The 23,382-nt window shown below is 45.0% G+C and overlaps 1 protein-coding gene across 1 annotated transcript in view; it reads left to right on the plus strand.

Annotated features, from left to right (window-relative positions):
* IGF2BP3 (insulin like growth factor 2 mRNA binding protein 3) overlaps window positions 1-23,382 on the plus strand; it is a 1,266,240-nt gene that overhangs the window by 743,208 nt on the left and 499,650 nt on the right. The window contains exon 11 of the mRNA XM_044064618.1: window positions 8,687-8,821. Within this exon, the coding sequence (XP_043920553.1) occupies window positions 8,687-8,821 (135 nt within the window). The remainder of the gene's footprint in view (window positions 1-8,686; window positions 8,822-23,382) is intronic.

Raw genomic sequence — 23,382 nt, forward strand, 5'->3', positions numbered from 1 at the left:
GGTAAGTACATGACTCTCATTTTACCATTTTCCAAGTATTTGTAGATACGCATGTGTGATATTGAATTTAAATCAGTGTTCTGTCAGGATGGTATTTTGAAGGAAGTAGTTTCAGATGATTTTTTCAAGTACCTTAGTGGTGGTGTCTGTGGTGATGTCATCACCAAGTACTAGAAGAGTCCATGGACTAGGTGGTGGTACTTCTGGAAGTGGGAGTGTGCATGATGGAATGACTGTATGCAGCTGTTTTGGCGGCAAGTGAGAGATGAATTGGTTTACAGTAAATCCCTTCCCCCTTTTTATATTTAAAGGGTGAGTAGTGTTAAAGTAATTCCTATAGTGATCTGGTGGTTTAATGTTTCTTTGCAACAACTTTGTAGAAAGGGGTAATCCACAAATGTAGTTACTTATTTGAGATTTGTGGATTTTCTGGTTAGACTGTTGGGGTGGACATTTATCCTTGATATGTTGAGGGATAGTATTTTTTTTTTCAGAATAGTTTAACTTTTTACTCCGAGTGGACTTTTAGATAGGCTTTTTATTTGTTATATAGTTAGTTGTTTTAGCAGTGTTATTCTGCCAGGCATGCTGGTGGGGATCTCTGATGTTTGTTAGTAAGCCTTATCCCTAATCAGGCACATGCCAGTGAGTGGAGGCATTTCTCATTCTGGGCAGAGTAGTATCGTGTACATGTTCATCGTGCTGCCCTGCTGCAGTCATCACACTTGGGTTATCCTGCCTTCAGGCGGTCCCGCAGTTGGCCCGAATTCCAAAGTCTTGGTCCGGCGTCGGTTGCTGTCGCTTCTTCCCTGATGTCTGTGCACCAGGGATATAGAAGTGGCATCCAACGCCATTTTCTTCAGTCTTTCTTGCCTGAAGCAGAAGCAGTTCGCAAGTGCCAGTCGGCCGACACCTGAGATTTTTGTTTTGAATTTCAGTCCGAAGTCTTCAATAAAGCTAAGTACCCTGTTGGGGAACAGTTTCGTGCCTCAGTCCGATGTCAGAAAAAGTTAATTGCATTTCTTGTGGGAAGCAAATACCTCATAAGGACTTTCACTAATTTTGTATTCCTTGCCTAGGCCCAGACCACGACGTCACAGGTTGTCGGTTTTGCGCTAGGTTTAATAAACAAACTATCAAACGCCGTTTTGAGTTTGCATGGCATTACTTTGATAGGAAATTTAATTATATCATGCCGTCGGAGCAGCTGATGACCGCCATTCATAAAAAACGCAAGGATAAGGACAGGCAGCCTAGGAATAAGCCAGACCCCAAGGCCTCAGCTAGGCCTGTTGACGGTTCTCTGGTTTTCAGTGAGGCGCCTACACAGCCCCTGACGACTGCAGAACTGGAACCCCAGACAGCTGCAGATTCCCAAGCAGAGTCTACTAGGCCAACGCAGCCATCTACCGACACCGGAGCAGAACTAGACACCAGTGCAGTGGAAACACCTTCGGTTGCAGAAGGTGACTTCAGACCGATTACACTCACCATTAAATCTTATGCTAACCTTAAAACTCCTTTAAAACCTAAGAAAACTGTACATCAGTCTACAGTTCAAGGCCCCATGCCTAAGAAACAGATGCTTAAGATGGCTGAAGATTTGATTACCTTTATCAGGGGTCCCCATCCCCCTCCTGATAAAAGACCAAGACAAGAGGAGGATTATGCATCCTCTGAACACGTTTCTCTCCCCTCAGATTCTTCTGAGGAACAGGATTACATTTTTCCATCTTATGAAGATTCTGATGCTGAAGACTCTTCCCTCAGCATCTCCCCCTGAAGACTACTCTTTTGGGGAAACTTTACATACTATGAGGGAACATTTCCACTGGGAAGGCCAGGATTACTCAGATTCTAAGAAAAGGCTCAGAGTTCCTTTTACTACCCCAGCACAGACCTCTTGCTATCCCTCCTATTTTAGATATTGTGGATGATGTTTATTTGGAGTGTAGTTTAAATACAGACACTCTACCTCCTGCTCCAGCCAAACCAGACAGATACTACAGAGTTCCTGACTCTCACAAATTCCTTTATAAAAGCCCTGTAGCTGACCCAGAAACAATTTCCCAGGGTCCTAGGGGAGCAAAAGCTTCTATGGCTAAAAATCCTGTGCCCTCTGAAATGGATTCCAGAGCCCTAGATAGATGGGGAAAGAAAATATGCACCTCAGCAACTCTGGCTATGAGAGCATTAAATTGCCAGTTCCACATGTTGAAATATCAACAATTCCTAATGTCTCAGTTAAAACAAAAAATGAGCACACATTCTGAACAGCCTGAATTCAAAGAAATGCAGGATCTGTTGCATGCAGCTGAATAGGTGGGCAAACATACTTTACAATGCAGATTTGATTCATTGGAAGCTTCCTGTAGAGCAGCTGTTACTGGCTCTGTCGTACGTAGACATGCTTGGTTAAAAGAACAAACCCTCCCTGACCATGTTAAAGCAAAATTATTGGATGCACCTTTACAGCAGGATGTATTATTTGGTGTCAAAGCAGAAGAAGTTTTAAAGAAAATGGAGGATAAGGCAAAGTCTATGCAAACGGTCAATGATTTTTTGCAGGTATAATCCCCTCGCTTCAGCAGAAATTGGCCAACAAAAAACTGGTCCTTTCCAGCTTCAGACAGATCACAGGGGCAAGTACAGATGCCCAAGGGGCAGTGGTCAGTCACAGGGCCCTTACAAACCTCGCCAATGGGGTTCTGCTACCCAGAAAGGAGGAGAAGACAGGCCCCAAGCTAGCAGAGGACAAACACAATGACTCTATCCTCAAACTACCAAGCAAATCTCTCCTGGCAACACCCTTGGGAGGAAAACTAGCATTTTTTGCAGACAACTGGCACATTATCACAAAAGACAAATGGGTTCTAAACATTGTCTCTTAAGGATACAGATTCCACTTTCATACCTTACCAAGGATCAAAGGAATGCCAAACCTGCCACCAAATCAATGGGCAGAGGCACAAAAACAAATTACAGCTCTCATGAACATGAGAGCCATTCAACAGGTACCTACACAGGAGCAAGGACAAGGATTTTACTCAAGACTCTTCCTAGTCCCAAGAAAGGGCAAGGCATGTAGACCCATTCTGAACACCTATCTGCAAGTACCAAAATTCAAGATGCTAACACTACAGCAGCTTCTTCCTATGCTGGGCAAGAATGCTTGGCTAGTCACTTTGGACCTCAAGGAGGCATACCTGCATGTCCCTATCGGACAAAATTGCAGAAGATACCTCAGCTTCATTGCAGGTTCAACGCATTATCAATTCTCTGCACTGCCCTTTGGCTTATCTACTGCGCCCAGGGTCTTCACAAAATGCCTGGCACCAGTAATTGCATACTGCAGACAGAGGAATTCAAATATACCCATACCTGGACGGCTGCCTTATTCAAGCAGAAAGCAAGGACATTCTTTTAAAGCATCTGCCATTTGTCAAGCACCTTCTAAGTTTCCTAGGGTACATAGTAAACGAAAAGAAATCAAAACTAGTGCCCTCGCAAAACATAATATTCCTGGGTGCCAGCTTGAATACAATGGCCCAGATGGCTTATCTCACACCAGACAAGCAACGACAGCTGTTTCAATATTTCAAAATAATGGCAACAAAGACCCAACTCCCTGCAAGAAAAATTCTGCAGGCCTTGGGATTCATGGCATCTTGCATACTACTAATACCATTTGCAAAACTGCATATGAGGAAATTACAATGGTACCTGAAAAGTGTGTGAACTCAGCACAGCCACAGCTTGGAAACAATGATACCACTCATTCCCTGCCTTCAACAGGAGTTTCTCTGGTGGGCACAGGCATATCACCTCAACAAGGGTCAGCCTTTCACCTTAACCACAGCCAGGCAAACTATGACAACAGATGCATCGGACTATGCCTGGGGAGCACACATGGCAGGGCAGTGCATTCAGGGCAAATGGACTACAGATCAGAGGCATCTGCATATCAATCAAAAATAAATGCTAGCAGTACAGAATGCCCTAACAGCTTTCAAGGACCTTCTACACCCAGGACAACTAATAACAGACAATACCACAGTCATGTGGTACATAAGCAAGGGGGCACACATTCCTACCCTCTATGCAGACAAGCAAAGACCTTGTGGAACACTGCAGTATCTTACCAGGTTCAATTACAAGCACAATTCCTGCCAGGAAAGAAAAACACATTGGCAGACGACCTAAGCAGAAACATCATGGATCCACACGAATGGAAACTAGATCCACAAGTATTTGCAATGATAGCTCAAAGATGGGGGACACCCAGACATAGATGTGTTTGCAAGCCCCCACAACTACCAACTTCAAAAATTTTGCACAAGGACCTTCCATCCACTAGCTTGGAAAGTGGACGCCCTCTCATTCAGTTGGAAAACATTGACAGTGTATGTCTTCCCTCCACTGCCTCTTCTAGCAAAGGTACTGCTGAAAGTCAGATTAGAGAGGCCACAAATAATGCTCATTGCACCAGACTGGCCATGCCAGCATTGGTATCCAATTTTAAGGAAAATGGCCCATGGCTCACCATGGATTTTGCCACAAATTCCTCACCTGCTCACCCAGTGAGACAATCAGATTCTACACAGCCAGCTCAAGACCTTAAACCTGGCTGCATGGCAAATTACCTAAACAACCAGCCAACACCTTTACCCAAAGCGGTTATGGATGTCATTCTGGAGGCCAGGAGGCCCAGCACCAGGAAAGCATATTCAGAGAAATGGAAAAGATTTTGCGCCTGGAACCAGGCTAAAGGCTTAAATCCCCTTGATCCAAACATCCCTCAGATTCTACAATATTTAACTGAGATGTTACACAAAGGACTTTCCCTTTCATCTATTAAGATCCACACCTCAGCAATTTCAGCTCATTACAGCATGGATCCTCCTTTATTCTCACATCCACTCTTAAGACAGTACCTCAGGGGGGGCTAAGAACTTGAGACCACCAAGGAGAGCTCCAACACCTACTTGGGATCTCAACTTTGTTCTGGAAAAGCTTACATTGCCGCCCTTTGAACCAGCTTTTTCAGCTGATTTAAATTTTTTTTCATGGAAGACTGCCTTACTACTAGCAATAACCTCAGCTAGAAGAGTCTCAGAGCTACAGGCACTAATGGCAGTGGAACCTTTCCTCATTTTTCATCAAGACAGATTCTCTCTATGAACTAATCCTTCCTTTATGCCAAAGGTGGTATCCAGTGTGGCCCTAAACCAAACCATTCACTTGCCCACCTTCCCAAATCCCCAGAACAAAGGAGAAAGACTCCTGCACTCTTTGGACATTCACAGGCAATTGCGTTACTACTTGGATAAAACTAAGGCTTTCAGAAAATCTGACCAGCTTTTTGTAGCCTATGCTACAGGATCACAAGGAAAAGCTATCTCAAAACAGACCATTTCTAAATGGATAGGCAATTGCATACGATTCTGCTACACACATCATGGGAAACCAATACCTGCTAACATTAGGTCCCACTCCACCAGGGCTTACAGCTACATCAGCAGCCTTTCTCAGGGGAGTGCCAACCAAGGATATTCTAGAAGCTGCTACTTGGAGTTCAGTGCACGCCTTCACCAAGCACTATCACTTACCTCTATACTCTAAGACTAGAGCTGGTTTGTCCACTGCAGTTCTGCAGGGCTTACTAGCTTCTTCTAACCCTATTTGACTCCACCTCCCATCCTTAGCTTTGGGATTCAACTTAAGTGCGATGACTGCAGCAGGGTAACACGATGAACATAGTACAGTTTTGTACCTACCATAAATGTAGATGTTAGTGTTCACCCTGCTGCAGTCCAGGTTACCCTCCCTCCATCCCCTCTGAACTAGCTGAACTTCTCTACCACTCTATCCTATGCTACCTCTGTGGTGTATTTGCTTGTGGCTAAAGGTATTGTTTTATATATATATATATATATATATATATATATATATATATATATATATATATATATATATATATATTGCCTACCTATTGGGGGCACCTGACATCTGGGGCAAGAAAAACTGAAGAAAATGGCGGATGCCACTTGTATACCCCCTGGCGCACTGACGTCCAGGAAGAAGCGACAGCAACCGACGCCGGACCAAGATTTTGGACTTCGGGCCGACTGCGGGACCGCCTGATGGCAGGATAATCCAAGTGTGATCACTGCAGCAGGGTGAACACTCTAACATCTACATTTATGGTAGGTACAAAACTGTACTTTCCCCAATTTTATTTTTGAAGGGGATAGTGACTTTCTTCATACCCCTACATTTATTTGCTTTTGCTTTTATTGGGCTATTCCCATTAGCAGTTTCTTAGGGGAGACCCAAGATGGGATGTATACGGACTAAGGAAGATTTGGTTAGGATACCAGGGAGCTTCCCCTATTCTTACTGGAAGGAAAAGTAGTATGGAATTTTTTTTATATAAGCTGAGCAGCCAGCAACTTTGGTAGAATAGACCTTGGTTTAATGTCTCATCCAAAGGGCAGCACATCCAGATATGCAGCCACCCCTGTTGTGCTGCATTTCAATGTCTGAATTGGGAAATTATTCCAGGCATCTAGGATGAGACCAGGCCCACAGACTGAAGGTGTGTACCACCTGTTGAAGCCACTGTCAGTTTGAGTTATTCCATGGTAATGGTGCATGGTAGCTGTTCTGTGCATTGTGACCTTAACTCATCTCACCCTAGTGACCCCCTCCAGGTGTTTCTGCAGTAATAAAATATTTCATCTTAAAGCTTAATAGCACAGACATATGCATTGATATTTGACTTGTGTCTAGTGCAGATACAGAAATATTAGTTGCTGTTCATATAATTTATATTGTAACAAATGTCATGCTTCTCTAAATATTTTGATAACCAAGTAGCACAGACAGAACTGTTTAGCCTTGTATGAAAGCTGTCAGCTCAGTGAATGAAGTGTTGCTGGCAGTATGTGTTGAGATTGTATGTTTACAAAGTATATAAATTTAATAGCTAACTGTGTTTACTGTAATTCAGTTTAAGATCCAGAATCTCAAGAATACTGCCACTTCAAAATAAATAAAGTTGGTGCTGAAGAATTTGACAGTTACATTTCTTTAGTGACCCATATGGTTCCAGAGATTTTCACATTTGTTTGAAATGTGAGGATGTGGAATCTATCAAAAAGCTTTGGCTCCACCTATTGGAAGTTGCAGTGCAAATTTCCTGAGCTCCACTGGAAGGAGCGAGTTAAATAGGAAAAAATTGAGGCATAGTAAATTGACACGTGCTGCTTAAATGAATGCTGCATCCCTCATTCTCTGAGGAATCCCTCCTGTGTGGCACATGAGCATCATGGTGGCCTGGCTTGCCAATTCACAATTCAAGTCTACAAGCCTGATGGGATTGAAGAATGGTGTCTGAGGTTAAATTTTGGTAGCTGCCACTTCGTGTCCTGTCTCTGAAATTTAGGCTTCCCTAAAGAACTATATCTGTTATTTCATAGTGACGGTCTCCTCCTAAAGTAATTGCTTCACTGCCAAATGTGGTGTAGAGGCTTCTCAGAGCACACAGTGACTTCCTAATTTTCTTTGTAATTGCTAACCGGAGAGATGTCTTCATATCCTGGATAGGTATGGACATCTCTGGCAGTACTTGAACCACATGCACGAGTCTAGGATGACAGACCAGCTGTTGGTCATCTTTGCTGCATGGAAGGAAGGGTTTAAAATTACAAAGCAGGTCCTTTTGTTCTGTTGGTGCTCTTTTTCCTTGCACTTGCTGACGGTCAAGCCTCGCCCCCGAAGGGACTTCAGCCTGGTCATCCCTCATTAGGAACTTGCCCAGTTCAGAATGGGTGAGCAGTCCTTAGGAGACTTGTTATCCAGGCAGCCAAGAGAGTTTTCTGCCCCTGTTAGCAACTGATTTGACTCCTTCAGTGAGCATTACTCATTCATCCTTTGCCTGTGTGAGTAATACTCACTGAAGGAGAGCATTACTCACACAGGCAAAGGATGAATGAGTAATGCTCACTGAAGGAGTGAGCATTACTCATTCATCCTTTGCCTGTGTGAGTCTGGCTTGCTGCATTATCAGTGCTGTGTGGAGACCTGCTCTGCTTTTCCTGGAACAGGGAATTACATGGAGTAGTGTACCACATCCCCAAGCAGATGAGAGGTCTTTCCATCCAATGCTGCTGGAGTTGCTTTTATGTTAAGGCTTAACCACTTTGTTTTTGTCAAATTTGGGTGCTCACTAAACTTTAATGAGTGAATTCACAGATGCTTGTAACAGTAATGCTTTGTAGCAGCATTTAACATCACTAGGTGTTTTGTCAGGTGTCTGGTGCATGGACATCCACAAGTGTGGTCAAGTTGGGATCTATCAAACAAGGGTCTCTAATAAATGAGCTGAGAATGGATATGTCGAGTCCTGTCAGAATGCTGGTTGCATCCTCTCTGATGAGGTTTGCATGGTCTTAATCTGACTTGCTCATTGTGCAGTTGTGTATTGCATCTGTATTTTAAGTGTGCTATTATGTACATCTGATGTGTGTATATAATGTGTGCGCACATGTGCACGTACGTGTGTGTATGTGTGTGTGTATGTATATATATATATATATATATATATATATATATATATATATATATATATATATATTTATATGTGTATAAATATAAATGTTGACAAATGATAGTCTTGTTTCAGAATTGATATTCACCGCAAAGAAAATGCTGGTGCTGCAGAAAAACCTATTACAATGCATTCAACTCCCGAAGGCTGCTCTGCTGCATGTAGAATGATCATGACGATTATGCAGAAAGAAGCCCAGGATACAAAATTGTAAGTAAATAAGGAAATGGAAGTATGTTTTACTTTATGGTCTGTTAGTGTATGATTTAGTGATTTGTCTATTTCATTTGCATCTGTGTTCCAAGTACACTTTAAGTAATATTGTGGCATTTAAGAGTACGTTGTGGAGCAATTTTCAGTAGCATGGCATTTGTTTGCTGTCCTGTTGTACAGAGCCAAAAATGTGCAGATGTCGAAATAAGGTGACTTATTTCTGCTATATTTGCTCTTATTCCCGACAATTTTCAGTTTTATAGTCTGTTTTAGGCCACTTTTTGTTGACTGTATTTGCATTTCTGCATACTCAGCACATGATTTTGTGGTGTCCTCAGTCTTCGTCTTGCATCCTGCTGCATTATAATTTGATGTCTACCTTGGCTTCACTGGTTTTAGGTCGGGAATCTGCATATTTGTACCAGGAGTAAAGCTGATGTTAAGTTGTCAATCTCGCCTTCATTCTTGCTGGATGGGTTCGGAGCCGATCCTCGGCTCCGACTCGGCACTTGCTTTAGCTCGAGAACTCCTTTTACCAGCTCGAGGCAACCCTATATCCCATGATGCAAGGCGGAACTACCTCAGATCTCGTTTGCCGCTTAGCGAAAGAGGTCTCCTTTGCCAGCTGAGGTAAGTTTTTTCTTAGTCAAGTAAGAAAAAGTGTAGTTAGGGGTTTATTTTTCCCTGTTAGTGTTAGTGTAGTCTGTAATTAGTTACAGCCCACCCTGTTCCCTATTTTTCAACCTTTTTATAAACTTTTTATAAGTTTTGTCTAAAGTAGTTTAGTCAGGCCTAGTCCCTTTCTGTTATCCCTTCCTGTGTGCTTGTGTAAGGGATTAATTTGTGTGTTTGTTGGGACTGTTTGTGTTCTATCCTTGTAGGATGTCTAAAGAAGGCAAGGTCTCAGGCTTCAAGAAGTGTGACCAGTGCTGTCAGAAAATGTCTCTGACAGACTGTCACACTTCTTGTGTTTATTGCCTGGGGCCTTTGCACCTGCAGGACTCCTGTGCATTGTGTCATGCTTTTAGCCAGAGAGTCCTGCAGGAAAGGAGGAACAAACTAATCCTCTGAGGTTTACTTAAACCTGAAGGTTCTCCTCCTAAATCAGGATCAGGAAAACCTCTTAAGCCACCGAAGGTTCAGGCTACAGTGTCCAAGCCTCCTCCGGTGGCTCCGGCTCCGTCGGAGCCGATATCGGCTCCGGCTGGAGTCGATACTTCTACTCGAGTAGTGGGTTCGGTGCCGGCCGGCTCCGATACCCTGACTACTGTGGCCTTGTCGGCTCCGGCTGGAGCCGACACTTTATCCAGCATCGGGGCCGAAATCCTCGGCTCCATCTGGAGTTCTAGGGACTTCGGCTCCGATGGCTTCGACCCGTAAGAGATCTCGGTCCCCCTCTATTATGAGTATCCATTCGGCTCTGGGATCTCCTCTTTTGTCGGAGTGGAGCCATCGGAGCCAATCTTCGAGATCTTCCAGGCTGTCTGACCACGACTTGGAGAGGGTGGTAAGCAGGCTGTTGAAGTCTCAGGCACTGGCCCAAATGCTCCATAGCCCGTCTCAACAGACTTCGGCTATAGCCCCAATTCTTGAACTTCCTCCTCCGACTCCACACCAGAGTTCGGAGCCGGAGCTTCTTGGGACAGCGACTGTTTCGATGCTGGAGCCGATACATCCTTCGGCTCCGTCGTCCTCGGCTCCGATCTCCTCCTTGAGACCTTCCTTGGAGGGATCCGGTCGTCGGGTTTCCACTGTCTGCTCCGAGGGGCTAGTGGCATCGGACCCTTGTCCGACCCGCTCTCCTCTCGGGGCTTCGGCTTTGGTAAGCTCGGCGCCGACATCGGCCTCAGAGCCTTCTCTCTCCTTGGAGCCGACCATTCCTGTTTCTTCGGAGCGGGTGTGTTCCGGTCTCCCGGGGAGAGGAGCCTTTGAGGTGATGAGGAGTGTCCTGGCCTCTGAGCCTGGTCAACGGTCTATCCCTCTAGCTCCTCCCTCATCAGTGCCTGCAGATGCCTCTTGCCAGCCTCTTGCTCTCAGGCCCAGGGATCCATCGCCCCAGGTTTCCCCACTGGGAATTTCCTCCTCTTCCGAGGTTTCTCCTGACCCTGCAGGGGAACCCCTCGGAAGAGGACGTGTAAGAGGAAACACACAGACTCCCCTGAGTCTACTACATCTGATACCGACTTAGATGAGTCTGAGGGTTCCCCACGGTCCCCTCTGAGGATGTCTCCTTTTCAGACATCCTTGAGCTCCTCAAACAGAGGGGGAATTGGCCCTCCATTGACCCCTCCGAGGATGAGTCGGTATACCTGGAGGCTTTTGGATCCCGACCCTCCACCTCCTGGGTGTCTCTGCCTTCGACCCACTCATGCAGGTAGTGGCTCGAAAGGCGTGAAGCTCCAGATTCTGTGGAACCTGACCCCAGGAGATCATCCATGTGCATTACAGCCCGTCGGATAAACAGTTCCTTTCCAAAGGTGTCTCTGTGGATGCTATGGTGGTGGCGGCCACTAAGAAGGAACTGGCGGATCCTTCAGTACCTGTCCATCCTCCTAATAAGGATTCTAGGACCATGGACAGGTATGGAAAGCGGATGTTTTCTTCAGCGACCTTTGCTATGCGTTCGCTGAATTACCTTTGTCACTTCACCAGGCTTCAATGAGATATTCTCAAAGAACTGGGTGAAGTAGTCCAGGATCCTTCTGCTGCTGGGGCTCAGGAAAAGATTGCCTCACAGCTTGCTATCCTGAATTCCATATCTAACTCCTCTATGCGGCTCATATCTTATGCAGCCGATGGAGCGAGCAGGGCCGCAGGCACAGGAGTTGCTCTTAGACGCCAAGCCTGGATGCGGCTGTGTAATTTTGCGGACCCCTTTAAGGCGTCCTTCACTAATACCCCCTTTGACGGTTCGGCTTTGTTCGGGCCTCAAGTGAAGGATACCTTGACCAGGTGTGAGCAGGACGGTAAGACTCTCTCTGCCGTTGGAGTCCAGTTTTCCACTCCTAGACCATATCCCAAGGGTCAGAAAGGGGGGAAGATGTGGTTCCGTAAAGCCCAAGGAGCTACACCGGACACACGTGGTCAGTTTCCCCCGAGAGGCAGAGAGGGTAACAATAATAGACGCTGCCCTAGAGGCAGGGGGGGTCCTCAGAACCAGGGCAACAGGGAGTCTCTTCCTGAGAAGCCCTTTCAGCATCCCTGAGGTGTTGCCCGACTGTCCACCCTTGGAGGCAGTCGGGGGAAGGATTTCACTGTACCCAGTAGCCTGGCAATCCCTATCCCAAGAGAAGTGGGTACAGTCGATTATATCCGAGGGTTACAAGATCCCTTCGAAGGTTTCCTACCTCTACAATCCCTTCCAGACATCTCACCCGGTCAAAGGGATTTGGCAAAACAGGAGGTTTCAAAACTCCTAGAAAAAAGAGCCGTCCAGACAGTGCCGGCAGACCAAGTAGGATCCGGCGTCTACTCAAGATTCTTTTGGTCCCCAAAAGGACGGTAGAGTGGAGACCAATATTAGACCTCAGCAATCTGAACAGATTTGTCAAAAGGCAAGATTCGGATGGTCACGCTTCAGTCCATTCTGCCCTTTCTGGGCAAGGACAACTGGATGTGCTCTATAGACCTTCAGGATGCGTACTATCACATAAAGATTCACAGGCGCTCCAGGAGGTTTCTCCGCTTTCGGCTAGGGACCAGTCATTACCAATTCAGAGCCCTGCCCTTTGGCCTCACTTCAGCCCCCAGAGTGTTTACCAAATGCATGGCAGTGGTCACAGCTCACCTGAGACGTCGAGGATTCCAGGTGTTTCCTTATTTGGACGACTGGCTCCTCTCCGCCACCACCAAGTGTCAGCTTCTTCAGTCCAGAGACTACACCCTACAGCTTTGCAAGAATCTGGGAATTTCAGTAAATTTCGTAAAATCTTCTCTGCTGCCTTGCCAATCTGCTGCCTTGCCAATCTATCACCTTTATAGGCGCAGAGTTAAATACCGTCAAAATGTTAGCCAGACTAACAGATCAAAGAATTCTGGACATCCAAAAATTTGTTCGGCTTCTGTTACAAAGCAAAAAGATCAAAGCCAGGTTTGTTCTGAAAGTTCTAGGTCTAATGGCTGCGGCCATTGTTCTTCTACCACTGGCTCACTTTCACATGCGTCTCCTGCAGTGGATGCTTTTCACACAGTGGTCGTATCACGATCTTCCGATGAGACACGAGATCTTAGTGACACAGTCTTGCAGGGCTCATCTGGGCTGGTGGATATCCTCCCCTCTTCTTCATCAGGGCCGACCCTTTGTTCCCCCTCCTCCAGTTGCCACAGTCACCACGGATGCCTCCCTGATCGGGTGGGGGGGGCATTATCAGGGCAGGATGGTCCACGGGACGTGGCAACCCATAGAATACCATCTGCACATAAATGTCCTGGAGATGAGAGCAGTGCTTTTAACGTTGCAAGCCCTCGACTTTCTTCCCACGGCGACTATTGCAGTACAGACGGACAACATGTCCGTGGTCTGGTACATCAACAAACAGGGCGGAACCAGGTCCTATCCCTTATGTTGAGAAGCTCTCAGACTTTGGCAATGGGCGATCTCTTCTCAGCGGTTTCTGATAGCAACGCACATCCCGGCAGGTCCAACCTATTGGCGGACAGGCTAAGCAGATCTATTCTGATGCCTCACGAGTGGTCTCTCAATCAATCTGTAGTGGATCAGATTTTTCTGAAGTGGGGCACTCCTTGTTGCGATCTTTTCTACCCCTCAAAACAACAAGTGCCCAGACTATTTCACTCTATTTCCTTCCAGGCCAACCCCTGAGAGACTCTCTAACCCAGGATTGGCCGCGGGGACTTCTTTATGCTTTTCCTCCTTTTCCATTGATTCCACAAGTCATTCAGAAAGCCACCGTTTTGAGAGCCAAATTGATCCTCATTGCTCCCTTTTGGCCTCGACAGATTTGGTTTCCGTCTCTGCATCGTCACCTTCTGGTGCAGCCCTGGCATCTGGACCCAGTTCCGGATCTTTTGATCCACCAGTCGGGTCAGCAGCACCGGGCCGTTCATTCTCTCAACCTCACTGCTTGGTTGCTCCACTTCCTTCCCTAGCCAGGCTACCAATGATTTCTGACTAAGTCAGAGACATTTTAGTGTCTTCTTTGAAGTCGTCCACTAGGACTATATATGCTAGCAAGTGGCGACGGTTTTCGATTTGGGCAAACTCCAGAAATATTGATCCTTTTACTGCTCCCGTACATTCTGTTTTAGATTTCCTAGCGGAGGTTTTTCATTCGGGATCCTCGTCATCTACAGTCAAAGTACAACTGGCTGCCATTTCCAAGTATCATGTTGGCTTGCATGACAATAACATCATGTCTCATAGATTATGCAAGGCCTTTTTGAGAGGAGTTTTCTCCTAAAACCACCTATAAAGCATCCTCCTCCGCAATGGGATCTAAACTTAATGTTAGCATCCTTGATACTACCTCCTTTCGAACAGTCTGCTTCATGTTCTTTGAAGTTATTGACGTGGAAAACTATATTTTTACTGGCTGTCACTTCTGCTAGAAGGGTTTCCGAGATTCAAGCTCTCTGTATTCGTTCACCTTATTTGGTTTTCCATAAGGACAGGGTATCGTTAAGAACTAACCCTTCCTTTCTCCCCAAGGTTGTATCTCAAACCAATATTAACCAATCTATAGAATTACCAGTCTTTTTCCCTAACTATTCTGACAGAGCTGAACAGAAATTGCATTTTTTGGATGTCCATCGTCAGCTCAGGTACTACTTGCATAGGACTAAACAAATTAGAAAATCGGACCAATTGTTTGTCTCTTATGCAGAAAACAGGTTAGGTCTTCCAGTTTCTAAAGTGACCTTATCCAGATGGTTGACTTCCACCATTTCCTATGTGTACTCTCTCAGAGGCAAACTACCACCTTCTAAGCCAAAAGCACACTCGACCAGGAGTCTATCCACTTCTGCAGCTTTTCAGGATAGACTTCCCATTGATACCATTTGTGCAGCAGCTACTTGGGCCACGCCTCATACCTTTGTTTCTCATTACAAGTTGGATTTGGCCTCCAGAGATAGGGCCAGTTTTGGTTCCACAGTTCTCAAGAGTCTGTTCCATTGAGCCACCCGGGATACAGGTGCTAGGGACGCGGTCCCATCCAGCAAGAATGAAGGCGAGATTGACAACTTAACATTTAGAAGTTATGTACCTACCATAACGTTCCATGTTAGTTGTCTTCTCGCCTTCTTTCTTAAGGCCCTCCCTCCTTCCCCCCTGGCCTGGACAGATCTTGAAGAGTTCCTATTAGTTTGTTTCCTCTGGATCTTTGTTATGAGGACTTCTTTTAGGAAACTTTGTTCCTATTTTGGTTAGGATAACCTTTAGCAGGGTACGTTAGCTGCCAAACGAGATCTGAGGTAGTTCCGCCTTGCATCATGGGATATAGGGTTGCCTCAAGCTGGTAAAAGGAGTTCTCGAGCTAAAGCAAGTGCCGAGTCGGAGCCGAGGATCGGCTCCGAACCCATCCAGCAAGAAAGAAGGCGAGAGAAGACAACTAACATGGAACGTTATGGTAGGTACATAACTTCTAATTAATGTTCATTACACTGCCTCTGCTAACAGAGCCACACTTTCCAAAAAGTTGCACATTAAAGGTGTCTGTGTTTGGCTAAATCACAGTTCATGAACACTTTCGTAGAGCACTTTGGAGCAAATCTCAGCACATCTAAAGATTTGCTTGAAGTACTTAATGTATTTTTTTGAATGCTCTCCGTTCCCCACCAGATGTCAACTGCTGGCCTTTAAACGGTCTTCTACACCCCGATCCTGCTGTACCCAGGTATCCCCTATAACTCCTTTCCAGCAGTCCTGGGTATATTTGTCTGCCTTCTGGACTCTCTGGAAACTGGCCTTGCAGTTCTGTTCATGTGAGCCAGGTAGCGAGGATGTGACATGAGCCATTCTATTCCTGTGGGCAGTCATATACGAGGAGGAAAGACATGCAGTGACATCAGCATGCTTGATGCCTCGTCCATCCACCATACATAGAATGTTGTCACTCCCCCCTTTCAGAGTACAATGTAGCCTGTGAGGTCACACAGGTATAAATTACTTACCAGCCTTCCTCCAGGATAGTAGAACTTTCAGTCATTTAATACTGTACCATCCCTCAAGCTGACCCTGTTGTGACCCAAGTTTGTTCCTGAACTTGGATCTACAGGTAGCAGAGGAGAGGGTGCTTTGCTTCTGACATAAAGCAAGGGAAGTGAACAGAATTAAATCTACTTAAAAAAGTGAGTTTTAAGGGTCTTAATACCTTGGTTGCAATGTAACTTCCAATTGTATATTTCTTGTCACTGGATGAGTAACTTGCTTTGTAGACTTTTCCTGATGAAGCATTTCAGTTCAGACCCTGTAGCTCCTTAAAGGGAATACCAGTGTAATACATTATAGAGGGCTGGGTGACTTCCAGTTGCAAAAGGAGTAGACTTCTCTGCATGCTTCATTTTGCAGTCTTCTGCTTTTACAGCAAGATGATCTTTTAAGTTTTATATTTTAAAGCTTATTAAGGCACTTAACTGCTTAAGAACAAGGATATACATTAATAAGATTGGCCTTATTCTGTTGCACTTTCTGATAAGGTATTCGTTTACTTTCACAAGTGAGAGGCATTTAGTCCTTTGGCCTTTTCTGCCATATGCTCAGATACTCAAAATCCAAAGCGGTTTGTTTTGGCGGGGAACTTTAAGCATAGTTTCATAATCCTGTTGTGCACACTCACTCATAGCCTAGATGTTCATCGTATTGCACTGCTGCAGTCATTACACTTGGGTTATCCTGCCGTCAGGCGGTCCCGCAGTCGGCCAGAGTTCAAAGTCTTGGTCCGGCGTCGGTTGCTGTTGCTTCTTCCCTGACGTCAGTGCGCCAGGGGTATACAAGATACATTCGATGCCATTTTCTTCAGTCTTTCTTGCTGCGCGGTGCCCGAAGCAGAAGCAGTTCGCAAGTGCCGGTCGGCCGACTCCTGAGATTTTCGAAGCCGAATTTCAGATCCGAAGTCTTCAATAAAGCTAAGTACCCCATTGGGGAAACTTTTTTTCTTGCCTCAGACCGATGTCAGAAAAAGTTAATAATTGTATTTCTTGTGGGAAGCAAATACCTCATAAGGACTTCCACTCTTACTGTATTCCATGCCTAGGCCCTGATCACGACGTCACTAGTCGGTTTTGTGCTATATTTAACAAACGCACTATAAAACGATGTTTTGATTTTGCTTTGCACTACTTTGGCCAATGGTTCAATTATACTATGCCGTCGGATCAACCGATGACCACAATTCCGAAAAAACACAAGGACAAGGATAAAGACAGGCATCCAAGGTCCAACACCGACTAAACCTCTTCTAGGCCAGTCGCCGGTTCTCGGTGAGGTGCTTTCGCAGCCCCTGACACCCGCTACCTCAGAGCCACAGGCCGCTTCAGACTCCCACGTGGAGACAACTAGGCCTCTGGAAGCTCAAGGTATTGGGCCTACGGAAACTAATCTCTCAGATGGGTCCGGAGCCACTGAGCAGGCTTCTGAGGGTGTTTTCAGACCTTCACAACTTACCATTAAAGCAACAGCTAAGACAAACGTACCATTGAAGACAAAGAAGCAAGTACAGCATTCTCCTGGACAGTCCTCCATGCCTAAGAAACAGATGCTTAAAATGGCCAAAGACCTCATTACTCTAATCAGGGGTTCCCATCCCCCTCCTGAGAAAAGGCCTAGGCAGGATACAGACTGATTCCTCTGATCAGGTTTCTATTTCCTCTGATTCCTCTTCAGACCAAGGATACTCTCTACCCCCCTATGAGGACTATGATGCTGAAGAATCTATCCCTTCAGCCTCTCCTCCTTAGGATTATTCTTTCGGGGAAACTTTACATACCATGAGGGAGCATTTCCATTGGGAAAGTCAGGATTACTCAGAATCCAAGAAAAGGCTCAGGAATTTCCTTTTATTGCCTCAGCACAGGCACTTGGCTATTCCGCCTGTGCTAGATATTGTGGATAATGTGTTCTCTGAATCCAGCTTATCTCCTGATTCTTTGCCCCCTGCACCAGCCAAGCCAGATAGGTGTTATAGAGGTCCCTGACTCTTAAGTTTCTGTATAAAAACACTTCTGCTGACCCAGAAACTATTTCCCATCGTCCAAAAGGGGGGTTAAGGCTTCCATTGCAAAAAATCCAGTACCCTCTGACAGAGATTCTAGAGCTTTGGATAGATGGAGGACAAAAGTTTACACTTCTGCAACTTTAACAGTAAGGGCTTTAAATTGCCAGTTTCACATGCTTAAGTGCCAACAATATTTAATGGCTCAGTTAAAACAGAAAATGCTTGCAAGCTCAGAAGCTCCTGACCGTAAAGAAATGCAGGATTTATTGCATGCAGATGAATAGGTGGGAAAACATACTCTGCAGTGTGGTTTTGATTCTTTAGAGGCCTCTTGTAGAGCCGCAGTTACAGGTTCTGTGATTCAAAGTCATGCTTGGTTAAAACAGAGTTTATCTGATCATGTTAAGGCAAAATTATTGGATGCTCCTTTACAGCATGATACCTTGTTTGGTGTTAAGGCAGAAGAGGTGTTAAAGAAAATGGAGGATAAATCTAAATCTATGCAAACAGTCAAGGATTTCTTTACAGGTACAGCCACCTCGATTTAGCAGAAATTGGCCAACAAAGAATTGGTCCTTTCCAGTGTCACACAGGCCACAGAGAGGCAGATACAGATGCCCAAGAGGCAGATCTCGACCACAAGGATCCAACAGGCAACGACAGTGGGGCACCTCAACCCCAAAAGGAGGAGGAGAAGTCTCAACCTTACAGGAAACAGTCCCAATGACTTTCCCCTTCGTACGCCAAGCACTACCCTTTTGACTGCCCCCTTAGGGGGAAAACTAGAACTTTTTTCTCAAAACTGACAAACAATCACCCAAGACAAATGAGTTCTGAATATTGTCTCAAGGTTACAGGTTCCACTTTCACACTTTACCAAGGCTAAAAGGAATGCCAGACTTGCCACAAAATCAATGGGCAGAGGCACAAAAACAAATTTCAGCCCTCATGGACATGAGCTATTCAAAAAGTACCACAACAGGAACAAGGACAAGGATTTTACTCAAGACTCTTCCTGGTCCCCAGAAAGGACAACGCCTGGAGGCCCATACTAGACCTTTCAATTCTAAATACTTACCTGGATATTCCGAAATTCAGAATGTTGACATTACAGCAGCTTCTACGCATGCTGGGCAAGAATGCTTGGCTTGTTACTCTGGACCTCAGAGGCATACCTTCATGTCCCTATCAGACAAAATTGCAGAAGATACCTCAGATTCAAAGCAGGTACAATGCACTAACAATTCTCTGCACTGCCCTTTGGCTTATCTACTGCGCCCAGGGTCTTTACAAAGTGCCTGGCACCAGTAATTGAATTTTGCAGACAAAAAGGAATTCAGATATATCCATACCTGGACGACTGCCTCATTCAAGCAGAGACAAAGGACATTCTTGTAAATCATCTGGCGTTTGTAAAAAGGTTGCCAATTTCTCTAAGTGTACACAATAAACGAAAAGTCGTCAAAACTGGTGCCCTCACAACAGATTACATTCCTGGGTACCAGCTTAAATACAACGGCCCAGGTGGCTTCTCACGCCAGACAATTTCAACTAACTCAATATTTTCAATTACTGGCAAAAAAGTCCCATCTCCCTGCAAGAAAAATTCTGCAGGCCCTGGGATTCATGGCATCCTGCATACTACTAATACCATATACCAGACTGCATATGAGGAAATTACAATGGTACCTAAAAAGTGTTTGGACTCGACACTCACAGTTTAGAGGCAGTAATACCAATGATTCCCTGCCTACAACAGGAGTTTCGGTGGTGGGCACAGGCATGTTACCTAAACAAGGGTCAGCCTTTTACTCTACCCACAGCCAGGCAGACTCTAACAGATGCTTCATATTACGCCTGGGGAGCACACATGGCAGGAAAATGCTTTCAGGGCAAGTGGACCACAGACCAAATGCATCTTCACATGAATCAAAAAGAGATGTTGGCTGTTCAAAATGCCCTAACAGCTTTCAAGGACTTTCTGCATCCAGGACAATTATTATTAGACAGCACCACAGTAATGTGGTACATAAACGAGCAAGGGGGTACTCATTCTTATCCCCTATGCAGGCAACCCATGACCTTGTGGAACACACCTCTAACGTATCAAGTTCATCGGCAAGCACAATTGCTGCCAGGAAAGAAAAATACTCTGGCAGATGATCTAAGTAGGAATATCATGGACCCTCACGAATGGAAATTGAATCCACAAATCTTCAGCATGGTAACGCAAAAATGAGGATGCCCAGACATAGATTTTTTTGCCTCCCCACTGAATTGCCAGCTACAAAAATTCTGCACAAGGACTTATCACACACAAGCATGGAAAGTGGATGCTGTCTCGTTCAGCTGGAAAAACCTAAAAGTTTATGCCTTCCCACCACTGCTTCTCCTTTCAAAGGTACTCCTAAAAGCTAGACAAGAAAAACCACAGATGATCCTGATTGCTCCAGACTGGCCACGCCAGCACTGATACCCAATCTTAAACAACCTAGCTCAAGGCCCACCATGGATTTTGCCTCAAATTCCACACCTTCTGACTCAACAAAACAATCGGATCCTCCACGGTCAGCTCAAAACCCTAAACCTGGCTGCATGGCAGATTCATTAGTCAAACAGGCAGCACCTCACTCTAAAGCTGTTATGGATGCCATTTTGGAGGCCAGGAGGCCTAGCACCAGGAAAGCCTACTCAGAAAAAAGGAAGAGATTCTGCGCCTGAAACTAGGCTCAAAGCCTTGACCCTCTTGTCCCAAACATTCCTCAGATTTTACAATACTTAACTGAGATGCTGGACAAAGGCCTATCCTTCTCATCAATTAAGATCCACGCCTCTGCCATTTCAATACATTACAACACGGATCCTCCTTTATTCTCTCATCCCTTGCAGTACCTCAGAGGGGCTAAAAACATAAGACTGCCCCAGAGAGCACCAACTTGGGACCTCAATTTCGTTTTGGAAAAACTGACCCTGCCACCTTTTGAGCCAGCCAATACAGCCGATCTAAAATTTTTATCATGGAAAACTGCTCTTCTCCCGGCAGTAACTTCAGCACGAAGAGTCTCAGAGCTACAGGCATTAATGGCAGTGGAACCTTTTATAATTTTTCATCAGGACAGGGTTTCTTTAAGGACAAACCCTAACTTTATGCCAACGGTGGTATCTAGTGTGGCTCTTAACCAAACCATCAATTTGCCAACGTTTTATCCAAACCCCCAGAATAAAGGGGCGAAACTTCTGCACTCTTTGGACATACAGGCAGCTATGCTTCTACTGGGACAAAACAAAAGCTTTCAGGAAAACTGAGCAACTGTTTGTAGCATATGCTGCAGGATCACAGGGCAAGGCGGTCTCAAAGCAGACTATATCCAAATGGATAGGACACTGTATTAGTTACTGCTGCACACAGTATGGAAAGTCAGTCCCTAATAACATTAGGCCACATTCCACCAGGGCAACAGCCACTTCAGCCTTTCTCAGAGGAGTACCTACCAAGGAAATTTTGGAGGCTGCAACTTGGAGTTCAGTGCACACCTTTACCAAGCATCATCACTTGCCTCTCTACTCTAAATCCAGAGCAAGATTTGCCACTGCAGTTCTGCAGGGCCTCATAGCCAATCCTAACTATTTATAGACCAGCCACCCAACCTTAGCTTTGGGATTCTACCCAAGTGTAATTACTGCAGCAGTGTAACACGATGAACATAGTACAGTTTTGTACCTACCATAAATGTAGATGTTAGTGTTCACACTGCTGCAGTCCAGCTTACCCTCCCTCCATCCCCTCTGTCCTAGCTGGACTTATCTATACCTTTCTATCCTATACAACCTTTGTGGTGTATTTGCTTGTAACTGAACGTATTGTTTTTTTTTTATTTGTATATTTCTGATTAGCAATATGTATTGCCTACCTACTTGGGGGCACCTGACATCTGGGGCAAGAAAAACTGAAGAAAATGGCGTTGGATACATCTTGTTATACCCCTGGCGCACTGACGTCAGGGAAGAAGCGACAGCAACCGACGCCGGACCAAGACTTTGGAACACTGGCCGATTGCAGGACCACCTGACGGCAGGATAACCCAAGTGTAGTGACTGCAGCAGTGTGAACGCTAACATCTACATTTATGGTAGGTAAAAAACTGTACTTTTCTTTTTTATGATTATACACCACTACTTTAATTGTGAAAAAAAAATGAATTGTATATTTTTCTAATGTTTTGATCAGACTCCTTTTCTGCCCATTCCTCAACTGATGGATTTCAGATCTGACTTTGGCTACTTTTACCAGATTTAAATTTTGTTGTTCAAGCTCTTTCCTCTTCCCCTTATTCCCTTCTTATCCCCAGCATTATCTTGGATCTCGTTTCCTGCTTGCAGAGTATAGGCTTGATTTTTTTTTTTTTTTTTTTTTATGTTTAATTAAAAAAAAAAAAAAAATGTGTTTGCATCTTCGAGTATATTGGTCTCCCTTTTTTTCTGCCGAGTGTGTTCGGGGGGGGGGGGGGTTGTAAAACAAATGGCTTTCTCCAGATCTCCTTCATGCCTTCTGCACTTACTATTACTGTTTATATCGAATAGTTGCTTACCATTGCTGCTATTATTGCCTTCATGCAAATTTTTAAATCGATCTCATTTCTTTGGTGTATTCTTTTTACCTTTATAGTGTTTTTCCATGCTGCTTTTTTCCTTCCAGGGAAATGTCAGACAAGTCTATGGGCTTTAATAAATGTTTGTAGCCACAAGATAACGAATTCCAACTCTGTATATATTGTTTGGGGGCAGCTCATCTTGAACACCATTGTTCTAGTTGGATGGCATTTGGTTATAGAGCCATGACTTAATGTTGAAACAAGCTTGTACTCAAGGGTCTCATTTCTTTTGGTGACTCAGTCTGCATCTGAAGCTTCCCCTTCTGGAAAAAAATTGCTCCTGATTAACAGAAAAGGACAAGAGCGACATGCCCAAATAACAGGACAAGGAAACGATCCCCTGATTGGTCTGCTGTCCATACCTTTGAGACAAATTTCTAAGCCCTGAGGTTGTACTAATGCGTCTGATCCAATTCCAGTGCAGTCAGTCTCCTACCTTACCGGAGCAGAGGTTTCCCCCAGATCCAGCCTCTCCTAGGCTGTGGTCACCCTTTCTACGGGAGAGATCCTTGCAGAGAAGTTCAAAGCCACCTTCATCATCTTTGTTGAGGTCCATCAAGTTTACCAGAAATCTGACAGAAGATGAGAAAAGAATAAGGAGGAAATTCCTCTGGAGCCAGATTATTTGTGAGCTATTCTGGTTCAGTCTCCCATTGGATCAGTGAACTGTGTACTCTCTCCTTTGCCTATGGCTGTTCCTTCTCCTATCCATCCTCTGCTTTTAGGGAGTTTT

The sequence above is a fragment of the Protopterus annectens genome, chromosome 3.part0, assembly GCF_019279795.1.
Source record: "Protopterus annectens isolate FY-2018-M chromosome 3.part0, PAN1.0, whole genome shotgun sequence".
Classification (NCBI taxonomy): domain Eukaryota; kingdom Metazoa; phylum Chordata; order Ceratodontiformes; family Protopteridae; genus Protopterus; species Protopterus annectens.